This window comes from Dipodomys merriami, unplaced genomic scaffold (assembly GCF_024711535.1).
Source record: "Dipodomys merriami isolate MVZ:Mamm:240054 unplaced genomic scaffold, mDipMer1.0.p SCAF_6, whole genome shotgun sequence".
NCBI lineage: Eukaryota > Metazoa > Chordata > Mammalia > Rodentia > Heteromyidae > Dipodomys > Dipodomys merriami.
Window position 1 is genome coordinate 44,583,363 of NW_027206179.1, and position 27,007 is coordinate 44,610,369.

At 33.2% G+C, this 27,007-nt stretch overlaps 1 protein-coding gene across 8 annotated transcripts in view; it reads left to right on the forward strand.

Annotated features, from left to right (window-relative positions):
• The window catches only part of Pcdh9 (protocadherin 9), an 869,105-nt gene that overhangs the window by 310,083 nt on the left and 532,015 nt on the right, over positions 1 to 27,007 (forward strand). For 3 of the 8 annotated variants that reach the window (XM_070002869.1, XM_070002872.1, XM_070002875.1), the window contains exon 3: positions 15,311 to 15,412. The exons of 2 other annotated variants lie outside the window; for them this stretch is intronic. In XM_070002869.1, coding sequence (XP_069858970.1) covers positions 15,311 to 15,412 — 102 coding nt within the window. The remainder of the gene's footprint in view (positions 1 to 15,310; positions 15,413 to 27,007) is intronic. 3 more of the 8 variants (XM_070002870.1, XM_070002873.1, XM_070002876.1) reach the window with 1 other exon arrangement.

The window sequence follows — 27,007 nt, forward strand, 5'->3', positions numbered from 1 at the left end:
GGATTTTATTAAAAGAAACTTATTTGTCATACATTTAAATGGAATTAAAAAGGAACTTTCTGTCTTATATACTTGTTGTTTGTACTGTCACTCCGAGTATTTGCCACTTTTTTTTCATAAACTTACTTCATACTACCTCACAACGACTATCATAAACACAATCAGAATGACAACACATTTATTTGATCACAGACTTCTTGAGGTATTTGAATTTTCATCAATATTGAGTGATTAGTGTTTATGATTATGGTACTTAAATATTTTATTAATGACTATTACTCAAATAATATTCACAATATAAAAGATTTTTTTAGAATATAGTGAATTGTCCAGATGTTTCAAAAAATGGGAAACATTGAAAGGACTATTTTTGCCCTTAAATTATGCATCCACTGTGTGTGTGTGTGTGTGTGTGTGTGTGTGTGTGTGTGTTTGTGTGTAAAATTGAGCCTTGCTGTTACATAAACTCTTCCCCAAAGGCCTGTTTTCATGGCAGTTCATTTTCCAGTGTATGCTTGTTTCTACATAAAAAAAAAAATAGAAAAAAGTTGTACTATCTAAATTGACATCTACATAAACTATCAAATAATTGGATAAAGCTGTCAGCAAGGGAAGTGCATTTTTATTAGTTGGAATTCAACACACAAAGAAAGTCGGTACCTACTCTACTTGAAGGGAAATTTTATCTGCAAGTAGATTCAATTTACTGAGTAGTAGACAATAAAGTTTTGTTATCTTTTAGGTATACTTTCTGCAGCTTGTTTAAGTTTGTAAATATTTGCTGAATGTGCACTTAATTAAGTGTGTGGAGGGAGGGAAAGGGTTCTTTTTAGCAAAGCTTCTCTTGCTGTAGTTAGCTATATATTTTAATAAGAGTGTAGGAGCAAATTTATATACTCCTTCATGCTTTAGAGAGCTCACCAGGGAATAAGAATGGAAACAATGTTCTGTGTTTTTGAGAAGATGTGTACAAAGTCACTTAGTTTAAAATCACAAAGTACAAGTAAGTAAAATTTATATCAGCCTTTTACATAATCACCCACTAACTTAAAAAATGTAAATCATATGGGAAAAATTACAACTACATTTGCAACATGTAAACCTCAACTCTTAGTTATATTCAAAAGCATTTTTTTCCCAAGCATTTGTGAGTGTCTCAAACCCCTCCCTCCCCCTGTCTTTTAGGTGATATTTTAGAATGAGATTTATCCAGGACTTCACAGATTCAAAGTTATGGGATACTTCAAGTGGAATGGAAGAAAAATTTTGCTTATAAGAGAATTTGGAGGTTGAATGAAGCAGATGGTTTATTAAGATACACTTGAAGGTCCTGTTAGAGTGATCCCTGCCATCATTAAATTGAATAGCAAGCTGTAGTGAATAAGCCAGCAGCTCAAAATCCACTCCATTAATACGTCTTCTTTTTTAGCTTCTTCCAAGACATTTAAAGGTCCTATTAAAGTTTGTAAACTATAATTAAAAATATGGGATAAAGAATATGTCTGGATTTGCATTTACTTCAGTTATTTAGCTAAGAAGGTAATTTTTACCTCAGTCAATTTTTGGAAAATAAATACATCATGCATTAGTCTCTATTCTTATCACCTTTAGTCTCTGAGCTTTAATTTCCCTATCAATAATATAGATTAAGAAAAAATCTCTATCAACCCTTCTAAATTTAATATTCTGGATTCTGTCAAATGTTGATATTCCTGAAAGAGAAATTGCTACAGATCCATGCTGAGAAGCACAGTTTTAAAGGCTGGATTACAAGTCTTAACAGAATTTCTGTATAACAGTTTGAATGGGGAATAAAAAAGAAAAGACATGTAATAGAAGTTAAAAAAAAAAAAAAAGAAAAGAAAAGAAAAGAAAAAAAAAAAGAGTCCTGAAAGTAAAGCACAGAGGGACTCAGAGTTCAGTGTCAGGAATCTCAATCATATTTATTCTGACTTCATATTTCTTTTCATGTTCAGTCTTAAAAGAGGCCAGCTACCTTTCCCAATTGCTTCTTTCTGCTTCTACATTGATATACAACCCATCAGCTTCTTTCCTCTATAAATTGGAGAAAATGGTATTTTATTTTAAAACATCCTGTGGATTTTTTTTAAATGTCAAAACAGAACATTCTGGATTTTAGAGTTAAAAAGAGTAAAGAAAGGAAACCTATAGTCATTCGCATTAGCTATTTATATTAGTTGTCTATTAGGTTTATGGTAAATAATAAAATCATAAGATGATGACACCCTGTGACTAGTCTGGCAGAATCTTTTCTTTTATTTAAAAGAAGTGAAATATCTAATCAGACTTGTCACAGCCTAAACATACAAGGGTGGAGAAACCTTTTATGAAGATCTCAAAACTCTAATGGGCTACTACTTGTTTCTGATTCTGTAAATTAAAGGGAACCCTGTAGTTTATACCAATTTATAGATAAGAACCTGAGGCTGCTGGTGCTGGATCATGAGTCAAGTGCCAAGGAGCACTTTCTTGGCAATTAAAAAATGTAATTTATATTGTAAATAATTCATATGGTGGTTATATATTTCACACATATTTTAATAATCATACACTTGGTATAAATTAAATTAAAAACCATATTTTAAATATTAAACTTTATCTTCTAATATACAATATTAATATTAATATTTTATCACTGACTACATGACTTGATTTCTTTGACTGAAGGTTATCATATATCTGTATTTCTAAGGACTAACCTTCATTTAACCAAGATTAATGATATTTTTAAATACAATTATTATCTGTAAGTAGTTGTACAAAGTGATTGCCAATCACAAAGTAATACAGGGAAACAATGAATTTTGATCAGTGCCATTCCTTCCATCACTCTCCCATCCTAATTTCTTAAAATTTAGAAAGTTTATTTCTGTACAGTAGTTTTGCACATTATAATGAACTACTGAGTTCAAGTTTTAAATTATCTTTACCACAAAAATTTTAAGATGCATATATCATTCTCATGGGAAATATTTTTTTCTGAGATATTTTCCTATAAAAAAGACCGATTTGTCTAGATAGTGTATATACAAACATTATTCTATGTGAATAATTTAAAGTAAATTTATAAAATGTAAATTTATAAATTTACAAAAATGCAAATATAAACTTATAAAGTTCTGTATTTATATAATATATAATTTATACCTTAAGTATTTCATTAAAATATCACCATCGAGAGAATAATAGTGATATTAATACTTTACAACAATTTCCAGAAAATGAATACATTCATTCTCCTAAATCAAAAACATATTCAGAATTGCATAATGTGTGAATGTGTGTGTATATGTGTTGTATTATATATGCAATTCACAAATGTTTTCCTAAGGAGAATATTTACTTTATTTGCACCATGACATCCTTGCATTGACTTCCATCTTAGACTTCCATGTGCATTTTAATGTATAATAAAACATTTTAAAAACTAATATTGTTTTCCAACAAGTTAATGTAAAACATTGTTTTTGGCACTGTTTGTAAATGTTAGCATACAGTGCATATAAGGGAAACCATGAGACCTAAGTTTATTTGGGACTGGCTTACTTCACTTAATATAATTTTTTCCAAGTCTTTCCATCTCCTAAAAAATGGGACGGTGCTATTCTTCCTGATGGAGGCAGATATATATATATATATATATATATATATATATATATATATATACACACATATATATGTACACACACATATATGTACACATATATATGTACACATATATATGTACACACAAACACACACACATATATATATATATAAAACACATGTTCTTGTGTACATCTAAGATAATGTTAACAGGCAAGCAGAAAAGGTAAAAAATTGTGTACATATAACCATATAGGATGATTCTAAGCAAAATGAACCCCAAGATAGGGACACAAGAATTTTTAAATTTGCTTTGTTTTTTTTTCTTGTTGCTGTTGTTTTTAATGTATTATGTGATTGTGTGTGTGTGTGTGTGTGTGTGTGTTTTGTATGTTCTTCCCTCTATGTTATAGTCCCTGTTGTCACTGTTGATTCTGGTGCCCTGAATCTTGTATATACATTTTTCTAATTTGGGGAGGCGAAGGGAAATAACAAAATGCAGGAAAAAAGGATACAGGTTGACCCATTGTAATAATGAGGCATATAAGACACACAGAAATAAATAAATAAATAAATAAATAAATAAATAAATAAATAAATAAATAAATAAATATAAAGATGAAGTTCACATTTGGAAAAAAATGAAAACAACTTCGGGAAGTGGGGAGGGAGGAGTTGGGGAGGTGAATAGGGAAGGGATTGTAGGGGAAAAACACAAGAGGGGTTAACAATACTTGATAGTAAATGTACTCATTACCTTGCTCATGTAACTGTAACCCCTCGTACATTATGTTTACAATTAAACAAGAAACTGCATAGAATTATTATTATTATTATTATTACTATTATTTATTTGTTTTTGTCGGTCATGAGGCTTGAACTCTGGGACTGGGTGCTGTAGGTCTTCAGCTAGGGGCCAACACTATATTACTTAAGCCACAGTGCCACTTCCGGTTTTTTGGTGGCTTATTGGACCTAAGAGTCTCACGGACTTTTTCTGCCCAGGTTGGTTTTGAACAGCCATTCTCAGATCTCGCCCTCCTGAGTAGCTAGGATTAGAGGCATGAGCGACCTGAGCCCAGCAGAATAATCTATTTTAATTCCCAAAATGAAAATAAAAATAAAATTCATCTATGGAAATAAGCAAAGGTGACCGATCAGTTTTCTTTTTTGAAGTCTTTTTTAGGGAGGGTGAGGGGAAGGAAACTCTGGGCCTGGACTCTGTCCCAGAGACCTTTTGTGCTTAAGACTAGCACTTTAAGTCTTTAGCCCACTTATTTATCGGGCAGTTGTTTCTTTGAAGATTTGTTGTTTGGGGATTTAATTTTTTGAGTTCCAAGTATATTTTAGATATGAGATCCTTGTCCATTGTATGGCTAGTGAAGATTTTCTTCCAATCCGTGGGCTTCCTATTGATCTTGCTATGTCCTTTGCCATGCAGAAGCTCTGCAATTTTATGCAATCCCGTTTATCCAACCTTTCTTTGATTTGTTGTGTTTCTGGGTCCTTATTAAGAAAATTTGAGCCTGTGCCAAAGAAACCTATGATTTCTCTTATTTCTTCCTTTAATGTTTTCAGGATGTCTTTGATCCATTTGTAGTTGATTTTGGTGCAGGATGATATAAGAATGACCAATAGACACATGAAGAAATGTTCAACCTTTCTAGTCATAAAAGAAATGCAAATCCAAACAACATTGAGATTCCACCTCACCCCAGTTAGACTGGCTATAATCAAGAATTCTAATAACAACAGATGCTTGATGAAATGTGGCCATCTTGTTGGTGGGAATGTAAACTTGTTCAACCCCTTTGGAAAGCAGTATGGAGGTTCCTCAAAAGACTCCACATAGACCTGCCCTATGGCCCAGCAATCCCACTTTTGGGCATTTACCCAAATGTTTACAAACAAGACCACACTAAAGCTACCATCACAACTATGTTTATTGCAGCATTATTTACCATAGCTAAGATAGGAACCAACCCCGATGCCCCTCAGTAGATGAACAGATCAAGAAAATGTGACACACACACACACACATGCATACAATAGAATTCTATGTCTTCATCAGAAAGAATGGCATCGCCCCATTTGTTAGGAATTGCAAAGACTTGGAAAAAATTATATTATGTGAAGTAAGCCAGGCCCATAGAAACATAGGTCCCATGGTTTCCCTTATTTCCAATAACTAGTACATGTGTAGGACAAGCAGAAAAGTTCAAAAGCTATGTACATATGACCATATAACATGATGTTAAGCAAAATGAACCCCAAGATAGAACACAAATAGCTTTTTATTGTGTTGCTATTGTTTCTAACATATTTATAATGCTACATGTTTTTTGTTTGTTTCTTTCTTTCTTTGTATGTTCCTCCCCCACGGTATAACCCCTGTTTTCACTGTATTTGATGTCTGTTGCCCTGCATCTTGTATATACACTTCTCTAATTTGGGGAGGGGAAGGGAAAAACAAAATGCTTAAAAAAGGATACAGGTTGACCCATTGTAAAGATGAGATGTAAAAGACACTATGTTGGATACGAACTTTACAACTGGGGGGAGGGGGTTGGGGGTTTTGGCTTAGTTGTGGAGGTGGGAGGGAAGGGATGGTAGGGGCAAAACAAAGGAGGAGGCAACAATGCTCAATAGGAAATGTATGCATTATCTTGCTCATGTAACTGTCACCCCTCTGGACAGTATTTTTACAATAAATAAATAAATAAATAAATAACACACACACACACACACACACCCTACCTTTAAATAAAAAAAAAAGACTGGCATTTTACAACTTGAGCCACAGCGCTACTTCCGCCTTTTACTGAGTTGTTTATTGGAGATAAGAGTCTATTTCCTGCATTGGCTGGCTTCAGCCTCAGTAGCTAGGATTACAGACTTAAGCCACCTGCACCTGAATTCTTCAAATATTTTAATTCAATTTAGTAACATGACGACAAAATTTTGCTCTCAAATTACAAGCTCAATAGTTATGTACACATGTCCATATAAGATGATACTAAGCAAAATAAACTCCAAGACATGGACACAAGAGTTCCTTTGTTTGTTCTTTGTTGTTGCTGTCGTTCTCAATGTGCTCTGGGATTTCTTTTTCTTTTGTGTTCCTGCTCCCCCACCCCCACAAACACCCCTATGGTTTATCCCCTGTTGTCACTGTATTTGATTTTGGTAGCCTGGGCTTTTTATATATGCTTATCTGAATTAGGGAAAGGAAAGGAAATACCAAATTGGAAGACAAAGGTAAGAGGGCAAACTTATGTGATATTCACAAGACAATATGTTGGAAATGATCTGTATAACTTGAGGGGGAGGGAAAAAGGAAGAAACTTGAGGGAAGGGGTAACAAGTTAGGCAATAAATGTAGTCATTACCTTACTCAGGTAACTGTAACCTCTCTGTACATCAGACAACAAAATTACAAAAAATAATAAAAAAATATGTGAGCACTTTTAAAATGGGACCTCTCCATTTATGTTTGGAATATTAAGTACATTTTCTTAGATATTTTATTTTGTATATTGTCTTCAGTATAAATTCAGCTTAACTTTTTAAAATGGAAATAGTCTCAGGGCCTTTTTACCAATAAATAATAAAAGTTAATAAGTCATCTGCCAATAGTTGTCTTGAATAGAGTACCAATTAATCTTGATACTAAAAATGTATAGTATTTTATTCTTTGGAAATTACCTGTCTTTAAAGTATCTGGGAAGTTTCAACATCCTATATTAGTTACACGCTTTTATTTAAAATGCAGAATTGAGTTTCTACGTGCAAAACCAGCTTCCATTAATAGAGGTTTGCTCAAGCAAAGTAATATGTAACCATTTTATAGTCTTGTGAAATGGCTTCACTTCCAGGTAATAATGCACTTGTTCAGGATAGCAGTGGATTGTGAGGTATAGGACACTTGTATTTTAACTATTCTTGCAGAGGAAATTTTATTTCTGTTTATGAATATAACATCTATGAGAAAGTAATTGCCTAAACAAATATGATATCCATTAATCATTTTTAATTGTCATATGTTTCATGGAAGAATCTATGATTTTTATTCCTCATAAAAGTGATTCTCCACTGTTCTTCTGAGGTGAATAATGACCTAAAATTGAATTCAGTTTATCTGCATTAATTAGCAAGTTGCTGAAACTAATTGTATTTGTTTGTGAAAGAATTTATAGTTCAATGTTGGCTTATTATATATGCTTACTCCTTTTTTAAAAGTCAAAATTCTATTTACTCTTTTACCCCTAACACTCATGCATCTCTACTTTAGCACTTGTTGGCACACTTAATCTTCTGTTCACATAGATACATTGCTGCACACTTAAGAGAGAACCTGGTGAGTAAATTTGACATAGACTACTTTTGTATAATTCATAATTGAATTACAAATTCTACACAAATACAATAAATGTTCCTTTGACTTCTGTTTTTATTCAATACTGTGTTAGAAAATATAGCAAAATTCACTGTAATGTACTTAGGCTCAAAAGTTGGATGGCTGCAGATTTTTGGAATTCATTGCTGTCTTTATCTCTATCTCCATCTATGGCAATTTCTGCATTTGCCAATATTCCCACAAGAAGGGAATGGGAATGTGGCTTAGTGGTAGAATGCTTGCTGAGTATGAATGAAGCCCTGGGTTTGATTTCTCAGAACCACATAAACAGAAAAAGCCAGAAGTGGCAATGTGGCTCAAGTAATAGAGTGCTAGAGCTGAGCAAAAACACCAGGACATTTTGCAGGTTAAAAACAGGAAAATCAGATTTTTTTAAAGAAAATGGAGCATACAGATTTGCTGAAACTTTTAGACTAACCAAAATATTTATGATAAAACATTTTCCTAAAATTCTGGTAACACATTGAAAGAAAGCTATTTCTTATTTATGATACTTTAAGCCTATGCATTTTATTCAATTGTTAGAATTTTGGGGTTAAAAATCAGTTAGCTTTTGATGAAGACCACTAAACTTGGAATAACATAAAAACACACTTTCTGAACAGTTAAAAAATGTTTCTTAAACCACTCCAGTTAAAACCACTTATTAAACTTGTTCAGAATTTAACATTTTAATTTCATATTATCAGATTTTTACCCCCTCAATCCAATCTTATTTTGGTGTGTTAAAACTCTGTTCCTCTGCATAAAGTATTCCTTGTGTCTTAGCTGTTTTGGAACACTTCAGTCCATTGTTTCTACTATAATGAAAATTGTACGTTCATGGTTTAAAAGCGACTCACCTGCTATAACAAAGTGCACAATGCAAATTATATACTATTTGTTCATTTTACTTGATCAGAAAGAATTATAATTGATGAAAGCCAATTGGTCTAGTTAATGACTCTGTCAAAACACTCTGAAATCCTCCTTTGATTTCTCCTAAATCTTGCTTTCAATCGTCAACTTCATTGCTTGTTGAGCTGCAGTGACTCACTCTATCTGCGTAGTCTCTGCAAACAAGGATTAGGAATAAAATGACTTGTTATTACAGTGGAGAAAAGATACCATCTTTTTTTTTTTTTTTTTTGGTGGGTCATGGGGCTTGAACTTGGGCCTGGGCGCAGTCCCTGAACTCTTCAGCTCATGGAGAGTGCTCTACTGATTGAGCCACAGCACCACTTCCGGTTTTCCAGTGGTTTATTGGAGATAAGAGTCTCATGGATTTTTCTGCCCAGGCTGGCTTTGAACCTCCATCCTCAGATCTCAGTCTCCTGAGTAGCCTGAATTACAGATGTGAGCCACAGGTGCCAGCTAAGGATATCATCCTAAGGAGAACCCAGACTAGGAACTACCAGTAGGCTTCATAATTTTTTAAAGGGGAGTGTCATTTTACTGATAAAATAATTTATAATGGAAAGTAGGAGAAAATTGGTAGAGATATTACCATGAAGATGTGGGAGAAATTATGAGTGGGGTCTGATAGTACTATGCACACCACAGGCAATTTACAAAGAAGAAAAGTTGCCTGTTTTTCTAGGGAAACACAAAATGTGAATTGTGCAAAATATACATTTTTGTGGGAAATCTGACAGTTTGCAGAAGTTGAACAGAACTTAATTTGTTTCTACATGCAGTGGATAAATTAAAATATAAAACATGCCTTGGTCACCATAATATTGTGGTGAAAGTATTTCCTATCACAAACAAGGAAGAGTCTAGTGGCAGGGACCAACTTTGATGACAGAACTCACTGCTGTGGTTAATTATCCTAATGTGTCTTTTCAATTTATAGGATCAATCTGCTTTACTTTTGGTAATAGCATTCATGATGCACACTGTAGGTCTTGGGAATGATAGGTTTTGTAAGGAACTGGTTTAATGGAGACAAATGAGAACTACAAATACGTTACTGTCGAGGGAGTTAGAAGCCAAAGCAAAGCTAGTGATTATTTTTTAATGGTTTAATTCATGACCAGGTGTTTAAAAACTCAGAAAATGTAACAAGAACGGAAATGCTTACCTTTATACACACATCAGTAAAATAAAATGTACTAATATTTAGAGATTTTCCTGTCTCAATTTAAAACTACAAAACAGTAAAAATTAAAATAAAATAAAATAATAGGAGACTTTTTCCCTTCAGTTAACCAGCAAAAAACGGAAAGAGAATTTTGTAACATAAAATATTAACAATTCTTGTGTAGTTTTATTTTTATTATAATTTTTTTTTGGTCAGTCATGTGGCTTGAACTCTGGACTTGGGCGCTGTCCCTGCACTCTTCAGCTCAATGTGAGCACTCTACCACTTGAACCACAGCTCCACTTCCACCACTTCTGGTTTTCTAGTGGTTTATTGGAGATAAGAGTCTTTCCTACCCGAGCTGGCTTTGAACTGTGATCCTCAGATTTCATCCTCCTTATTAGCTAAGATTATAAGCTTGAGCTACCAGCTCCCAGCTAGATTCATTTTTATAAATGCAAATTTCTTAGTAAAGTTCAAAGTATTTACATCAAAACTTTAAAACATACAGCTCTTCACAAAAAGGAATCTTAAGTTTATATAAAGTGGATTAGAATAACATATTTACTGAGTGTTTGTAACAAATAACACTGGTATTTAATGAAATGTGTTGCAGCAAAATACAAGGCTATACCTTTATAATGATAGCAAGAATTCTATAACAGCTCCACTGATTTTCTTTAGCAAACAACTTTGGTAGAAGGAGGAGTCTAATAATAGTGCACATTCCTGCTCAAGGAGAGTTGGGTGGAGATGTAAAGAACCCTCATTTTAGCCACGTAGGTAGCTGGGTGTTATTTCTGTGATTATTTTTCATAAATCCTTTGTTATTAGCTACAGTTGAATTTTTTTGTTCTTCTTGATATCATGGCTATGAAGTGCTTTCTTAAGAATTAGTGTCAAAATGAGAGAACTAAAGACATTGAGTATGTGGCAGGTTAGAAAAGGAATTTCTGTAGGTAGTGAATAACCATTTTCTTAGACAGCACAATGGGTGTTTGTGTTGTCCCCCTATTAAAATACAAGCTGTCAATCACAAGTAATGGAAAACATAAAATGGAGTTTAGAGAAAACAAATGTAGTTACAGGGATTTCCATATAATATGGTTGTTGTTTTTGAGACCTACATGTCTCATTTTTTTAATTTAAATATCTTGTAATCTTAAATTTGATTTCTCAGATACATATTAACCATAGCTCATTATATAGTCATCTATGTTAAATTTGTCAACTATTAAACTGTTTTGGTGGGATAAGTCTTGAGATTTTAAAAATAAATCTGTTTCAGACTTGGTCTCTCTCTGGGGCAAAACTTAGTTGGCAGAATTTTATACTGATTGTATTATTTTCCCTTAAGAATTGTTTTCTTTGAAGATTTTATAATATTTATAATATTTAAGCTCAAAGTATTGCTTATGGCTGATGATTCCCTTACTGGATCTCAGTCATAGATTTGTAATTTTCAGAGGCATGCTGTATCATAACATTCAAAAAGAATTAAATGTGAGAAAGTAACGAGGTTCGACTTCTTCCTTCTGCCCACAAACTGTTCTACAAATTGCATCAGACCTAGACACTGAGAGGCTTGTGGGTGAGTTCTTATTAGAGTGTCAGGGCTTACCTATGTATCATAGCCATATTGCAAATGAACTAATTTTGCTCATATTCTGTGTTTCCTTTGCGGGGGGTTGCTAAAAGAGCAAGAAAGATGCTTAAGGCTCACCACTGATACTCTCACTGTTAGTAAAGAATATGTTCTGAGCAGTCATCCAATAAAGTTATAGAATTAAGTCCAGGTATGTCACATCTAATCATTGGTTCTAAGTTTAACTCACTAACAATTCAATATTCAAATCAGTCCTTGCATACCTCATGGTTGAACTACCATCAAGCCACTGATAGATCATGTGAATTCAGAACTTTAAACCTTGTAATGTGTAATACTAAGTAATAACAATTCTCCTCAGTCCATCTTTCACAACTCTGGCTATGGGTCAGACCAGAAGTATAACTAGTCATTCTTTCTTCGGCTCTTAGCTGTAGGTACATATATTTTTGTGTAGAATTTTTAACGTATCATAGTGGTTCTTTACGTCTGTATAGTTTTATTGGTGTGTCAGAGTATTACAGATATTAAACCCCATAGCTTGACAATCCAATGAAATCATGACACAAAAAGCACTCAACAAAAAAACCGATTATCACATGAATGAACAAATAAACCAATAACTGAACTGCAGAGGTAAATAAATGGGCAAATGGGTAAAACTACTAAAGGAAATGTTGTAGAGTAAAATTCACCTAAGAATTGTCATTTATGAGTGCTTTCACTAAGCAAATCTTGGGCAAATGATACTGAATATTTCTGAACCTCTGTCTTCCCCATCTGTTCAAGGACTTTATTTCCTACCCACCTGCAGAAGAATCTCATGATAATACATAGAAGTGTGTGTGTGAGAGAGAGAGAGTGTGAAGAATAATACAAATATAAGGGTTTTTGTTTGTTTGTTGTCAGTTGTGGGGCTTGAACTCTCCTCTGGAGTGCTGTCCCTGTGCTGTTCAGCTCAAGGCTAGTGATCTACCACTTGAGCCACAGTGCCACTTCTGGTTTTCTGGTGGTTAATTGAAGATAAGTCCCTGGACTTTCCTGCCTGGGCTGGATTTGAACCTCATGTCTCAGCCTCTTAAGTAGCTAGGTTTACAGGCATGAGCCATCAGCAAGTTTTTATCCAGGCTCAGTGACATTGTATTCAAAGAGTAAAAAGGAAACAACACTAAAGTCATGACATGTTAAATTAAAAAGGAAGAACAAATACTGGGAGTGCAAGATATCGGACCAAAAAAGAAATGAGTCCAAAATTCATTATACTTTTCTAGGTACTGGACAAGAAACTTTCATTCTTAATGCTGACTGGACATTAGAATTCCATGAATATTTCAAATGTGTGTGTGTGTGTGTGTGTGTGTGTGTGTGTGTGTGTGTGTCTGTGTGTCTGTGTGTCTGAGATCTAATTTAACTGGTGTGAAGAAGAGCTCAGTCAGTGGCATTTCAAAAAGTTCTCCCAGGTGATTTTAATATACAGTCATGGAAAGAACAACTGCTGATCCACAGAAATTAAGGAAATGTTTCTTTGGAGAAAAAAATGCATAATACACGAGATGTTTAAAAAACATTCATCAGCATGAATTGATATGAGTAGAAGCTAAGGACAGGGATTGAGTGATTAAACTGTCTAAAACCATCACAGGTGAAAATAAGTGTTTTAAGATCTAATTTAAAAAGCAAAATAAACCAAGGAATGCTGCTGTGGAGAAATAGCAGAACAAGAAAAAAACATTTATAGTTAAGGATGAAGTTTTTTTTTTTTCAAACAAACTTAGACACATGCAAACAATTAATACCATAAAAGCACATTTTGAAAAACATGTATCAAAGTGACTTAAATTGCAGATAAAAGTTAAGGGTCAGTCATATTTGTTGAATTTCATGCAGAGTCAATAGCAATTTATTAATCAAAATTGAAATAAAATTGTATGAAGAAATTGATAGTAGTAGTAATAATAATAATAGTAGTTATTATTATTATTGAACTAACTTTTCCATACTAAAAAGTTTATAAAATAGGTATTTTGGTTTTAGTTTATGCTCTTGCTGCATAATAGTTGAGATAAATGATACCTTCAAAATATATTGACAGTCTTTTAAAAATACCTAAATATATACAATGTTTATCTTGGAATGAATCGCTGGTGGACAAGCTCTAACAATCATTTGTTTTAAAAAAATCTCTTGACAGTAAATTACTAACAGATTCTTCGTTGAAATGGGAAATGTGGCATTTCATTATTGAACAGAGAATATGACATAATAGTTTAAGGGAAAAAAATGTTCCCTGGACAGAAAAAAATTGATGTATATAGTGTAGGTTTATGAAGTAAAATGGACATAAATCAATGCTGGACATGCTTAAGATCCCTATTGTAACTTTTTATGAAAGCAGAAAGTTAGAAAACATACTATTATGTTTATGGTCAAATGGCATTATTTATAAATATTAATTATTGTAATTTTTAAGAAGATATTGAGGGCTGGGAAGGTGGCTCAGTGGTAGAATTATTGCCTTGCATACATGAAGCCCTTGATTTGATAGCTCAGTACCACATAAGCAGAAAAAGCTGAAAGTGTGCTATGGCTCAAGTGGTAGAGCCCTGGGCTTGAGCTGAAGAGCTGAGGGACAGCGCCCAAGCCCAGAGTTCAGGCCCCAGGATTGCCAAAAAAAAAAAAAAGATATTGAGGAGAAAAAGAAGGGAAGAAACAAAAAGTGAACAACGACTTACTTACTTTCACATAAAATAATTGTAAGTGGAGTATGGAAAGCAATCACTTGAATAGTTTCACAGAAGACAATTTATACCCTCTTCTCATAACTTCTGGAAATCCTTTTCATTTCCAAGTGAATTAATTTACTCAACTTGTTTGCAAAAAATATTTGCAAGGACAATGGAAACCTAAGTATAATTATCCATGCCTGTAATTCTAGCTGTGGGAGGCGGGAAGAATCTCAGTCCTGGCCAATCTTGGACAACAAAATTTGAGGCAAGGACTAGGTTTGTCTCAGAGAGTACTTGTATAGACCCTGAGTTCAAAATCCTCTACCTCAAAAAAAAAAAAAAAAAAAAAAAAAGGAAGGAACGAAAGAAGGGCAGGAAAACTAAATGGAGCTTTAATTATTTTAAAGGCTCCATTGTGGAAAGAACTCATGTGGTAGAAAGGGATATAGGTGATATTCCCAGAAATCTGTTTAGAAGTGTATCCTTTGCAAGAAAAGATTCCTCTATGTGGAGATAATTTTAATAGGTATGACAGATATTATATGTATCATCTATGGCAACTGTCTGGAAGAACCTACCATAAAAACAACAGCATATAAACTTTAACTCATATGTCATAAATGTAATACATTGCTTTTAAGAAAGACAAACCTAAATTTATTAATATCTTGTAGCATCATTTTAATTCCAAAACATTTGGCCATTTGTTTATCCCAAGAATTTTTTTTGCTTAGTTAATGGTTTGAAATTAATGCATGTTATCTATGAAGTTAAGTCTTTATTTGCTCACTGACATTCTTTTACTGGGATCATAGCAAAGAGATTTGTCTCTCAATAGACACTTTAAATGAATGTGGGGTAGTTTGTCACAATTATTTGGTAATCTCTTTCAGTGTAACTCACACAGCAAAAGTGACAATATTCCTGTCACTCCTCAGAAATGTCCCAGCTCTGCGGGTTTCCACATTCAGGAGAATGAAGAAAGCCATTATGAGGTATGCCACATCTTTATAGAGACAACTGTAGCCTGGAACTGTTCAAATTATCTCCATGATTTTAAATATGCTATGTTAACTCTTGCAAATATATACTGATCTCTTTTTTGGTCCATTCATTCTAGGACTTTAACATAGAGAGAACATTCAGAACAAAACAAAATGATAGTCATCTCCTTTTTGGTTAAGGGGACTATTATTACACAAAATAAGATATTGTATGAAAAATTCTCGGTTGTTTAGGAGAAAGTATAAAGTGACTTTCTTTTAAAATTAAAAGCTTTTAACAGAGTCGTATCTACTAAAATGCTAAGGATTATGCATATTATTTTTTCATACCATATATTTTCTTTTCTTTTAGTAGAATACATGAGACAATCTTACTTAATATGAACTAAAGGGGAATACTTATTAGCCTGTTTATTTTAAATCCACTTTAAATTATTTCCATGAATATTCTGACTCACAATAAAAATGATTACTCTAAAAAATGACTTCATCCAAAAGTTTGCATTTTTCTTTTTCTACTGGTCAAGGAAGGCTAACTGTCCCTGAGCTATTCTGCTCAAGGCTAATGCTCTACCACTTAAGCCACAGGTTCATTTCCAGATTTTTGGTGGTTAGTTGGAGAAAGGTAATCAGGAATTTCTCTAACTCACGTCTCAGTCTCTTGAGTAGCTAGGATTACAGGTATAAACCACCAGTGCCTCATATTATTTTTAAGTATGCATTTCCAAAGTGTCACTTATACTCTGTTTTTGTGAAATGGAAAAAATCAGTATTTTAACAAATGATATCTGCTTGTTAACAATAATATCAAAACTTTACTAATTGTCTTATTTTCTATCCTCTTGAAAAATGAATGATATATAGGTAGACTGAAAATGTGTGTTTATATATTCATGCATTTCTATTAATCCTATTTTTACAGTAAATGTAAGATTCTTCTCACCAGATCATATGTACATATATGATTATATATACATACATATATTCTCCAGGAAATGCATGTATTATTTATTTGTTTTTTATTTATATTTCCCTTTTAAAAGTTATCTTGCACAAAGTAAGAGAGAAAATAATCTCAACAAAGACAAAATTTAACTGTATGTATCTGTTGTATTCAAGTAATACTCAAACTCAATTAGGGATAATTATCTAAATTAGAATATTAAATTTATATTTTGACATTAGATACAAAATAAAGCCAACACTAATGAGACTAGTAATATATTAATAATCATTAATGCATTGTTCTTAACCTATCACTTCTAAATAAGCTACAATTACTATGTACAAATAGAAACACATTTATATCAGCTAGGGAGATACCTTGTCCCAAATCCCATTCTCAGCATTTTATTTGCACTATGTTAATCCTTCTAATATAATATTTTGAACAATATTTTATACAATTAAGTGAAATGTGGTCATTAACTTGTGCTGTGCATATAATTTCTTTAGAAAAGGATGCATTTTCATGATTGTTGAAATTTACTTTTATTTCTGGCAACAATCATATTTCATAGATGATTATTATTTTCATTTTAAAGATGGGGAAACTGAGACAGGTTATTTATATATTTTTTAATTCAAATAACAATCCATGTGTGTGAAAAGTAGCCATAACCACATGCGTTCCTTTAATGCATAATTTTCAAACTATGCTGTGTCACTGTCTAAGTGTAAATAAATAAATCCTTATAGATTTATTGATTGTCAGGAGCATAGAGATTATTTTATCTTCTTGTTGAAGAAGACATAGTCCCAGTCGAGATAGAGTATCTACATCAGTAGGTTAGAATGTTAGCGATTGACAGCACAAGAATTAGATCCTAAGGTTTCTGAACTTAGAGTAATACAATGATTTTACCTTCAAATTACATAGAACGTGCATTTCCAAGCAAATGTCAAAGTAAATAGTTCATATTTGTATCACTCTCCTAAATTAGGCTTGATATAAGGCATGGGATTTAAGCTGTCATGTTGAAGTTTTCTATTTCTGACATAGCATGGCATTGGGTTTTTGCCTTATAGTAGTTAAAATAGATGAAAAAAGGGGAAAAAAAGAAAATAAAAAAACACCCCTGAATATTTTCTAACTCTACAGTGTATATCACCTCACTAAGTATATTTGGTCTATGAACTTTATTGTTATTTCCCTTCCTTTTACCCTTACTCTGTGAAACAAAATGGAATACAGACAAGAGCCTTTAGTGTCTACATTCTTCAGTCAGTAGAAAAATATCTCATAGTTATTAGAATTCACACAAGACTGCATCTCAATATGAGTAACTGTTCACTGTCACTGTTTTTGATTCTTGAACTAAAGAAATTTTACAAAATAGTACAGGGTTCAAATGTATGAATTTTTGTGATAAGGTTTGCTTTGTAGGGGTGAAATCTAAAAAATCAATGTCTGATAGAAATCTTAACTTCATAAGTTAGGGAAAGTGGTGGAAAGATTTTTTTTTCTTATTCACTGTGAATTTTAGCTGCCAGACCTTGGAAATGTGGCAGTTATCTTGAGTGTGAAATTCATAGGTGCAGATGGTTGATTAAGATCCCAGGGTGGACCAGTACTATCAATCTCCATAGCAAAATTGAGAAAATCAGTTTGATGTGGGAAATACTTTTAACCTTTGACTTACATTTATAACACAAGTTTTTCTGGGTTCAGAAAACCATAGAGATAAAAACTCTCATTTGGTTTCATGAAATTATCAATTGAGCAAATATTTTGATGGAAATATTTAAGCGACTGAAAACTATGTCATATGGTGAATAAAAGCAATGTGTGGGAAGAAAATTAAAATACATTACACTATTACTATATGTCATGTTTTACATTCATAATCTTATTAAAGATAATAGTTTTAATGTTCTACATAATCTCCTCATTAAAATGGATTTATGACTGTTTCTTGAGCCTAGATCACTAACCCAGGGCACAAAGTAGAGTTCAATGTTTCATTATATAAAGCAGAAATGAACTATTTAAATAAATGTAATTTGAGTTGAACTAAATACTAACATCTGCAACTTTCATATAAAAATGATATGTAAAACCAAATATTATGACACATAGGTGTATAATCCTGATTTAGGTATATAATGAATAACATACTCTAAACTTGATTTTTTTCTGTTCTTAATGCAATAAGTGTAATTTTTAAGAAACAAATGTGCTCAGTTCCTACTGTAGTTCATATCAACTTTTAATGGGAATAATTAATAAGTAAATAATTGAGCAAACATTATCTGTAGTTAAAATGTGTGTTAATATTTGGGTGCAATTCATAAATCTAAAGTTGATTGACACCTTAATTATAATGCTAAGTTAAATCAAGGACAGTTTATTTTCATTCTCATCTTCATAAAAACATACATTTTACACCCTTTTTAGTATAAAATACATACTCAAAAATACCCTCTAAAAATACTATAAACTTACAAGCTTGAATACATATTTATAAAATGATTCCTGACATATCAAAATATTTAGATCCTTAGTAATATATGTGTATGTTTGTTTTGTGATTGTTTTTAAAATGCAATAAATTGAAACAAATTATCCTTTCCTTTATTTACATAATACTTTTATGAATAAGCTATGACTCATAAATTTATAGTTCCTTCCTTGCTTGCTTGCTTCCTTCCTTGCTTGCTTGCTTCATTCGTTCACTCCTTCCTTCCTTTCTTCCTTCCTTCCTTCCTTCTTTCCTTTCTTCCTTCCTTCATTCGTTCACTCCTTCCTTCCTTTCTTCCTTCCTTCCTTCTTTCCTTTCTTCCTTCCTTCATTCCTTCCTTCCTTCCTTCTTTCCTTCCTTCCTTCCTTCCTTCCTTCCTTCCTTCCTTCCTTCCTTCCCTTATTCCTGCCTTCCTCCCTCTCTCTTAATCTATCCAATCTATCCAACAATGACAGGAGTCAATGGTATTAGTATTGAGTAAAACCTAACATATACTGTTATATGTCAACTATTACTTTCTAATACACTAGCAACAGCATTTGATTGCATGGGGTATATAGTACAGCATAAGAGCAATGGAACATTGTATATGCTGTTAATGAAAGACTTAAAGGAACTTACAAAGTGATTATCCAGGGGTGATATTTTGTTTGGTGGTAGAAAAAAGAATTTTTCAAGTGAAGACAGCAAATGTGAAGAAGAGGCTGTCCAGGGGTTTGAGAAAAGTTTCAGTGATGTGTGTGTGTGTGTGTGTGTGTGTGTGTGTGTGTGTGTGTGTGTGTGTATCTGTGCTGAGGCTTAAACTGAGAGCCTTGAGCTCTAACATGGCATTTTTGCTCATTCTTGTCAACTCTTTAAACCATGCTTGCACTTCTGGCTTTTGGTACTTATGTGACAATAAGAGTCTCTAGGATCTGTGAGCCCGACCTGAATTCAAATTGTAATTCTCTTATCTCAGGCTTCTGAATAATTAGGATTACAGGTATGAACCACTGGTAACAAACTTCCAGTCGTTATTCATTATCTCCTCAATTTAGAACTATTTCCTGGCCCCCATTATAAGACCTAAGATTGGATAAAAGTACAAGTCTATAATATCAAACAGATTTTATTTTCTTAGAATGTAATATCCACACATTTCTTTTTCTTTATTCAGAACAATGATTTAATTAATGCTTGTCATATTTCTCAATGTGTATTTGGTATAGTCTGTCTTAAAACTTCTGCACGTACATTATAAATGCAGATACACATTATACTACATACGTTTTTACAAACATTTTTTTAGATTCATCACTTAACAGGATTGTTTCTAGTTTTGTTAAAGTACATTTATCTCTTTATTTATTTTTATTTTGAAAATACCGTATAGAGAGGTTACAATTACATGGGCAAGGTAATGAGTACATTTCTTATCAATCATTGTTGCCTCCTCCATTTTTTCTCCTTCCCATCCCTTCCCATCTTCCCCCTCCCCAATTTGGGTTTTTAAAGAAATTATTACAAGAAACTTTTGTTTATAAATCTGGCATATAGTTCTATGTCTATGTAAGTATTCATCTTTGGTTATAGTTGTAATTACTACATTTATTAAAGGGAGTATATTCACTAGTATTTTCCAGAAGCTAAATAAATACACTTGAAGGATGTGGGTGGCCTTTTGATTTAATGTCTTGGGAATTTCTGGAGAAAATTTTCAGTTGGATCACCTGCACTCTAATAACAAAAATAAGTAAGACAGCCATTAAATTTCTACCAGTTCAATATAATTTTTTTCAATTAACATATTTTAAAGATGAAACATCACCGTATTTTATTTTATATCATACACATCCTGCCAATTCTTTCTTCCCACTTAGAACTTGTGGGCTTGGCTGTGTTCACAGAAGAACCACATTTGACAGATTTACTGATAGTGTCAGCCGTGGTCGCAGGTTTGATGGACAGCATGAAACCTTGCGGTGGCCCATTTCCTCCTAATTAGCTGTTTAAAGTCACTGTATGTGCCACAGTCACAGACTTATCAGTCAAAGACTTCACAACCATTCAGAATGATGGCTATGGCAGCTGTTCATGAAGAATGGAGAACACAAAGAGAGGGGAAAGAGCCCTTCAAACAAGTGACAAGCATAGTGCCTTTCTCTGAAGGTTCCTGAAGATCTAACAAAACAACCAAAAGATAAAATAAAAAGGCATAAATCAATATTTGCTGGATGAGTGTGGAAATCACATAGAAAATGAGAATACATAATGCCAGGCTATGGGAATGAGTAAAAGATGCAACTGCTCCCAAAGTGTTTTTTAAAGCAATGGAAGCTACATGTTGTCATAATTAATGCAGCTTAAAAATTTGCTTATTGAATTAAAACAGATATGTGAAGAAGGTTCTTCAAAAGTTATGGAATCTAACAAGAATATGTGAGAACTTTACATTTGGACACCTGTAAGGCACATGGTTATAAATAATATTTTCTGGTGTTATACATTTCTAGTCAATTGAGACATGGGAATAAAGTCAAGCAAAATGTCTAGAGAAATGGAAAAAAAATATGAAGAAAGCTTGTATTTGTAATTCATAGGTACATCAGACTACTAATGAACTACATGCTTTTCCAGTGTCTCATGGCTTATCAGACCACATTCTAATGAGGCATAAAATCCACCAAGAATAGTTTTATTGAATGAAAAGAAATATAAATCTACAGAAACTACAGAAATTATATTTGGGGATGTTCACAATGCTGTTTGTATGATTGTAAGATATAAATGCTAACATTGACCATAATGATTATTTCAGAGGGCCTAAAATATCTTAGAGACATCATGATTTTGAAAAATGGAGGCAGATTTATGTGTGGAATTCTTGTCTACTCTGAAATACTGGATGCAAAGAATAGCCAGAAAAATAAGTATCATACCTTCACTCTCATAAGTTGAATATTAAAAAAAATTAATATGAATAAATACCTAGAAACCGAAGAGAACATACTAACGAGTAGCCAGGATGCTATGAAGCTGGGAGATGAGGGTAGATAAATGAGTTATAGGGGAATAAATGCATCAAGCTACCTTATATACATGTATGATCCTGTTTTGTTCAAATATTATATATTAACTTTTAGGAGAATGGGATATTTTTAATAAGTTTTTATTGTGAAAACACTGTACAAAGGGGTTAAAGTTACATGAGCAAGGTAATGAGTACATTTCTTCTTATTTTTGTATGTGGTACTGAGGAATTAAACCCAGGGCCTCAGGCATGCAAGGCAAGCCACCTTCCCAGCCCTTGAATACATTTCTTATCAAGCATGCCTCCTCCTTTGTTTTTCCCCTACCATTCTCTAACTTCCACCTCAGCTACACTCTTCCCCGCCCCACACCTAAATTGTAAAGTTCATTTTTCGACATAACGTCTTATACATCTCGTTGTTGCGAATCGGTCCACCTGTATCCCTATTTAAACAATTTGTTTTTCCCCTTCCCTGCCCCAAATTATACCAACAGTGAAAACAGGTTAACTTCTGAATATAGTTCTCTATATCAATGAAGTTTAAATACAATGAAAATAGATAAGGAACATATCAACTTGGATTTGGATTTGACTTAGTTTCATGGAATGAATTTAGCTGATTGTTGTACATCAGCAATAGAGAACCTGCTTAACAAGCATGAGTCCTTGAGTTCAAATGCCAGCAATACCATAAAAACATAAAATAAAAACAAATAAATGAATAACTATAACAGTAAAATTGAATTTAAAATGTTAAGATTTACAAATAGATGAGATTACACGGCATTACAAATTATTGACAAACAATTACTTGGGTATTTTCTCTGGAGGTATTCCAGACAGAAGGAATTTCCATTAGAATTGTAGATTGCATGGTATCCCTTGTATGTAAATTAAATATTGAAAATAATAAATTAGACAGGTGCCTTTTCTTTTTTTAATTGTGAAAATACTGTACAGAGGGGTTAGAATTACATGGGCAAGATAATGAGTACATTTTTTATCAAGCATTGTAGCCTCCTCCTTTGTTTCCCCTTCCCATCCCTTCCCATCCTCCTCTCACCCCCCCCACCCAATCCTCCCCGCTCCCCTTCCACCAAAGTTGTAAAGTTCATTTTTCGACATAACGACTTGTACATCTCATTGTAGTAATGGGTCCACCTGTATCCCTATTTAAATGATTTGTTTTTCCCCTTCCCCTCCACAAATTATACCAACATCAAATACAGTGAAAGCAGGGGTTGTACTGTGGGGGAGGGACATACAAAGTTTTCTATATAATGACTTGTACATCTCATTGTGCAGGTGCCTTTTCTTTAAATGTCACTCATCTCTTTAATTCTGGAACTAGAGGATCATTCAATGCCTAAATGATATTCTATGGGGAAAAAACAGATTCTAAATCCAAATTGCCTGAAGATTATTACTTAGCAGTCAGGGATAGAATATGAATGAATTTGTAATTTTTTTCAAATACATAGGTTTTCATGTGAAAGAAAGCACTTAGAAGTCTGAAGGAGAGTTTTGATGTCATTTGCCTGAATTAACCTTGTGTATTCTGAGGAATCAGGAACAGTTTCTGTTTGTTTTTAAGTAGAATTTTTGTTTGTTTTTGCTTTTAAGAAAAAATGATAAAGCATAAAATAGAATGAAGGGAAATGATGGAATAAAAGTAATGAAAAGTAGAACTGAAAAAAAATATATTGCATTGCAGATATCAAGCCTAAGTGTTGTTTAACTTAGTAATCATTGTAAATGTATTTTTGTTCTCATTTGTATCTGTTTTGTGTCTCAATGTGGGGCAGTCATCACTGTACAGAACCAATGTCCACAGTTTTGGAGGCACTAAAAACAAAACAATGAAAAAAAACCTCACATTTTACCATGTATCATTGTTTAGACTGGGCCTGTAACTATGCCTGTAATTTCAGCTACTAAGGAGACAATTAAGAGGACTGAAGACCCAAGGTAGCCTGGACAAAAAGTTCTCCAACCTAGGTGGAAACTAGCCCTGGATAAAAATGTGAAACTACATGAAAATTAACCAAAGTCAGAAATAATCAGGGGTGTGACTCAAGTAGAGTGCTTTACTGTACAATGTGAGCCCTAGTAAAACTATTGCTGAAACAAAAATGAGCTGCTTTGATTTATTCACTGATCTCTCACCAAACCTAAGGATACAATCTCCCATGGCTTCTTGTTTGTTTATAGTTCAATAAAAGATGACCAGAGGTGTCTAGCAGAGAGTCACTCAGTGATAGAGGGACTACAGGGATTCAAATTCCGTGGCTCTGGGACACTGACTTTTAGCTTTCTGATGAACACAACATCAGGTCCAGGATTTCTCTAGCCTTCCAAATTTCAGTGCAATATAATACTGTTCCACTTGATCAGTTCGCTTCTCCTGTGGGCTGAATTCCAATCCTAGATCAGAATTTGCTGACCTGAGCTTTGTGGATCATTTGTCTAGACTGAATGAGGTTACAGAGTTCTTCATTCAGGGCCTGGGAAAGTAGCTCAATGGTATAGTATCCACCATTGACAAACAAAAGACAAAAGACATAAAATAATAAATTTATAAAGTTCTGCTCTCAGTGCCTAAATTAGTGTCTCACAATCACCTTCAACATGTTTACATGTAATATACTTATTGTAAATTTATAACTATTGACATTTGTTAAAATTAAATTGAGTAAAGAAAGCATATACAAAGAACATCTATTCCTTATAACTCATTCTGCAGGCAACTCTTCTAGATCACTGATGCCATCCATCAAATAGATGTTCCAGTGTTATAATCACTTAAGTACAGTAGGCTATCCATTATTAAACAAGGTTCATAACAGTATCATTATAAACAAAATGAATATCTTACAAAATGTGTTTCTTTGTGTCTATATACTTACTGTTCACATATATTTTTATGAGAGAAGTACAAGTACTCATTTATTTTGCTTTGTTCTGTTCTGAGCAGCGTCTCTCTAAGCAGTCTGGACTGTCCTCCAACCCAAGATACTCCTATCTCACCCTGGGATTATAAGAGTAATCCTCCTTACTTATTCATATCCCTGGTCATACCTTACTTAACAGATATAATCATCAATAACATACATATCACGCTACATAATTTTCCAATGAATACTCATGCAAAAATGAAAGTTTATAGACTATATTATTGAAAATAGCCTTATAAACAATGATACCACTAATGTTTATCACTTCTGTTTTCTTTTGAGATACATTCCTATCACAAATATGATATATAAATTTTCCATTTGGGGGCTGGGCATTGGTGGCTCATGCCTGTAATCCTAGCTGCTCAGAAGGTTGAGATCTAATGATCTAAGGATCTGAACCTCCTCAGCTAGCCTGGGCAAAAATGTTCATGAGATTCTTATCTACAATCATCAACAACAAAGACAGAGCTATAGTTCAATGTGATAGAGCACTTTCCTGGAGCACAAAACTAAAGGACAGTGTCTAAGCCTTCCAGTCAAGCCCTAGGCCTGGCGCCGAAAAATAAATTTTAAAAATATGAATTAAAAAACATGCAAAAACTGGGCACAGGTGGTTCATGCCTGTAATTCTAGCCACTCAGGAGGCTGAGATTTGAGCATTGAGGTTCAAAGCCAGCCCAGGCAGGAAAATGTGTGAGACTCTTATCTCCAATAAAACAGCAGAAAACTGCAAGTGGCACTGTGGCTCAAGCTGTAGAGTGCTCCTCTTGAGCTGAAGAGCACAAGGACAGCGTCCAAGGCCAGAGTTCAAGCCCCACGACCAACAAAAAAAAATCTATTTTTTTTCGGTTTGTTTTCTTTTTTATGTTTTTAGTTTTATTAGAATTTAAACACAAAGCCTCTTAATTATTAAGCCCTTAACCACCTGATTAAATCATTCAGCCCTAGGTTTTGTTGATTATTTGGATGTAGAGCCTAGAATATTTTTCTGCATAGGCTAGCCTTGAATCTCACATCTCTAGATATCAGACTCCTGGGATAAGATTACAGATGGTTTCTAGCTATTCTTGCCAATATTAAAAAAAAGGAACAAACATAAAATGAATAACTTCAAATTTTTCTTCATCTTATATAGTAATGAAAACTAAACATAGAAATATGTTGAAATAATTACACAATTATTTCTTAGCAAAAATAATACTTTAAGACAAAATTTTGGCAGTTGTATTCTGAGAACACAAACAAATCAGAAAAATATAACATGAGAATGCAGGTTTTATTTCCAAAATAATGATGTTCACACATTTAATATATGCCCTGCCTGTGAATGTTTAATTCACATAATGAAAGAATATATGTCTGAAAACACATAATTTGTACTTGTAGAAAAGGTATATCTTTTTTGTTTTTCTAGTTGATCTCATATTCTAATCCTTTTCAACTCTTGGTGTGTAATTATTTTATGTGCTATTTTTCTTGATGCTAAGCTGCCTTTTCTGGTTGAATGATTCATGTTTGTTTTTAACTTCATGTACATTTTAGATAAACTATCTATGGAAAACAAATGGTATTATAAAATTTCATTGAATCTCATAGTTTTGTTTAATTTTGAGCAATGTGTAATTGTTTCTACAATTTTATAAGACTTTGTTATGATTTTAAAAGTGATGATTGTTTCATTAATTCATATATTAGCCACATTGTACAAGATATCTGGCAGTTGAGACCATGAGAAATCTGTTTACCTTGAAGAGAAAAAAAAATACATTTTGGCAAATCTTATATAGGTTCCATGGTTTCCCTTATTTGCAATATCTAGTATATGTCTGAGTCAAGCAAAATAGGTCAGATGAGGTGATGTTAGGGAAACGAACCCTAAGATATGTATTCAAATCTTTTTTTTTCTTTCATGAGATTACTTCTAACGCATTTATATGATTATTTCTTTGTTGCTTTGTATGTCCCTCCCCCACAGTATAACCCCTGCTTTCACTGTATTTGATGTCGGTATAATTTGTGGAGGGGAAGGGGAAAAACAAGTCGTTTTAATAAGGATACAGGTGGACCCGTTGCAACAATGAGAAGTATAAGTCATTATGTAGAAAACGAATTTTACAACTTTGGTGGGGGCGGCGGGGAGGATTGGGTTGGGGGACGG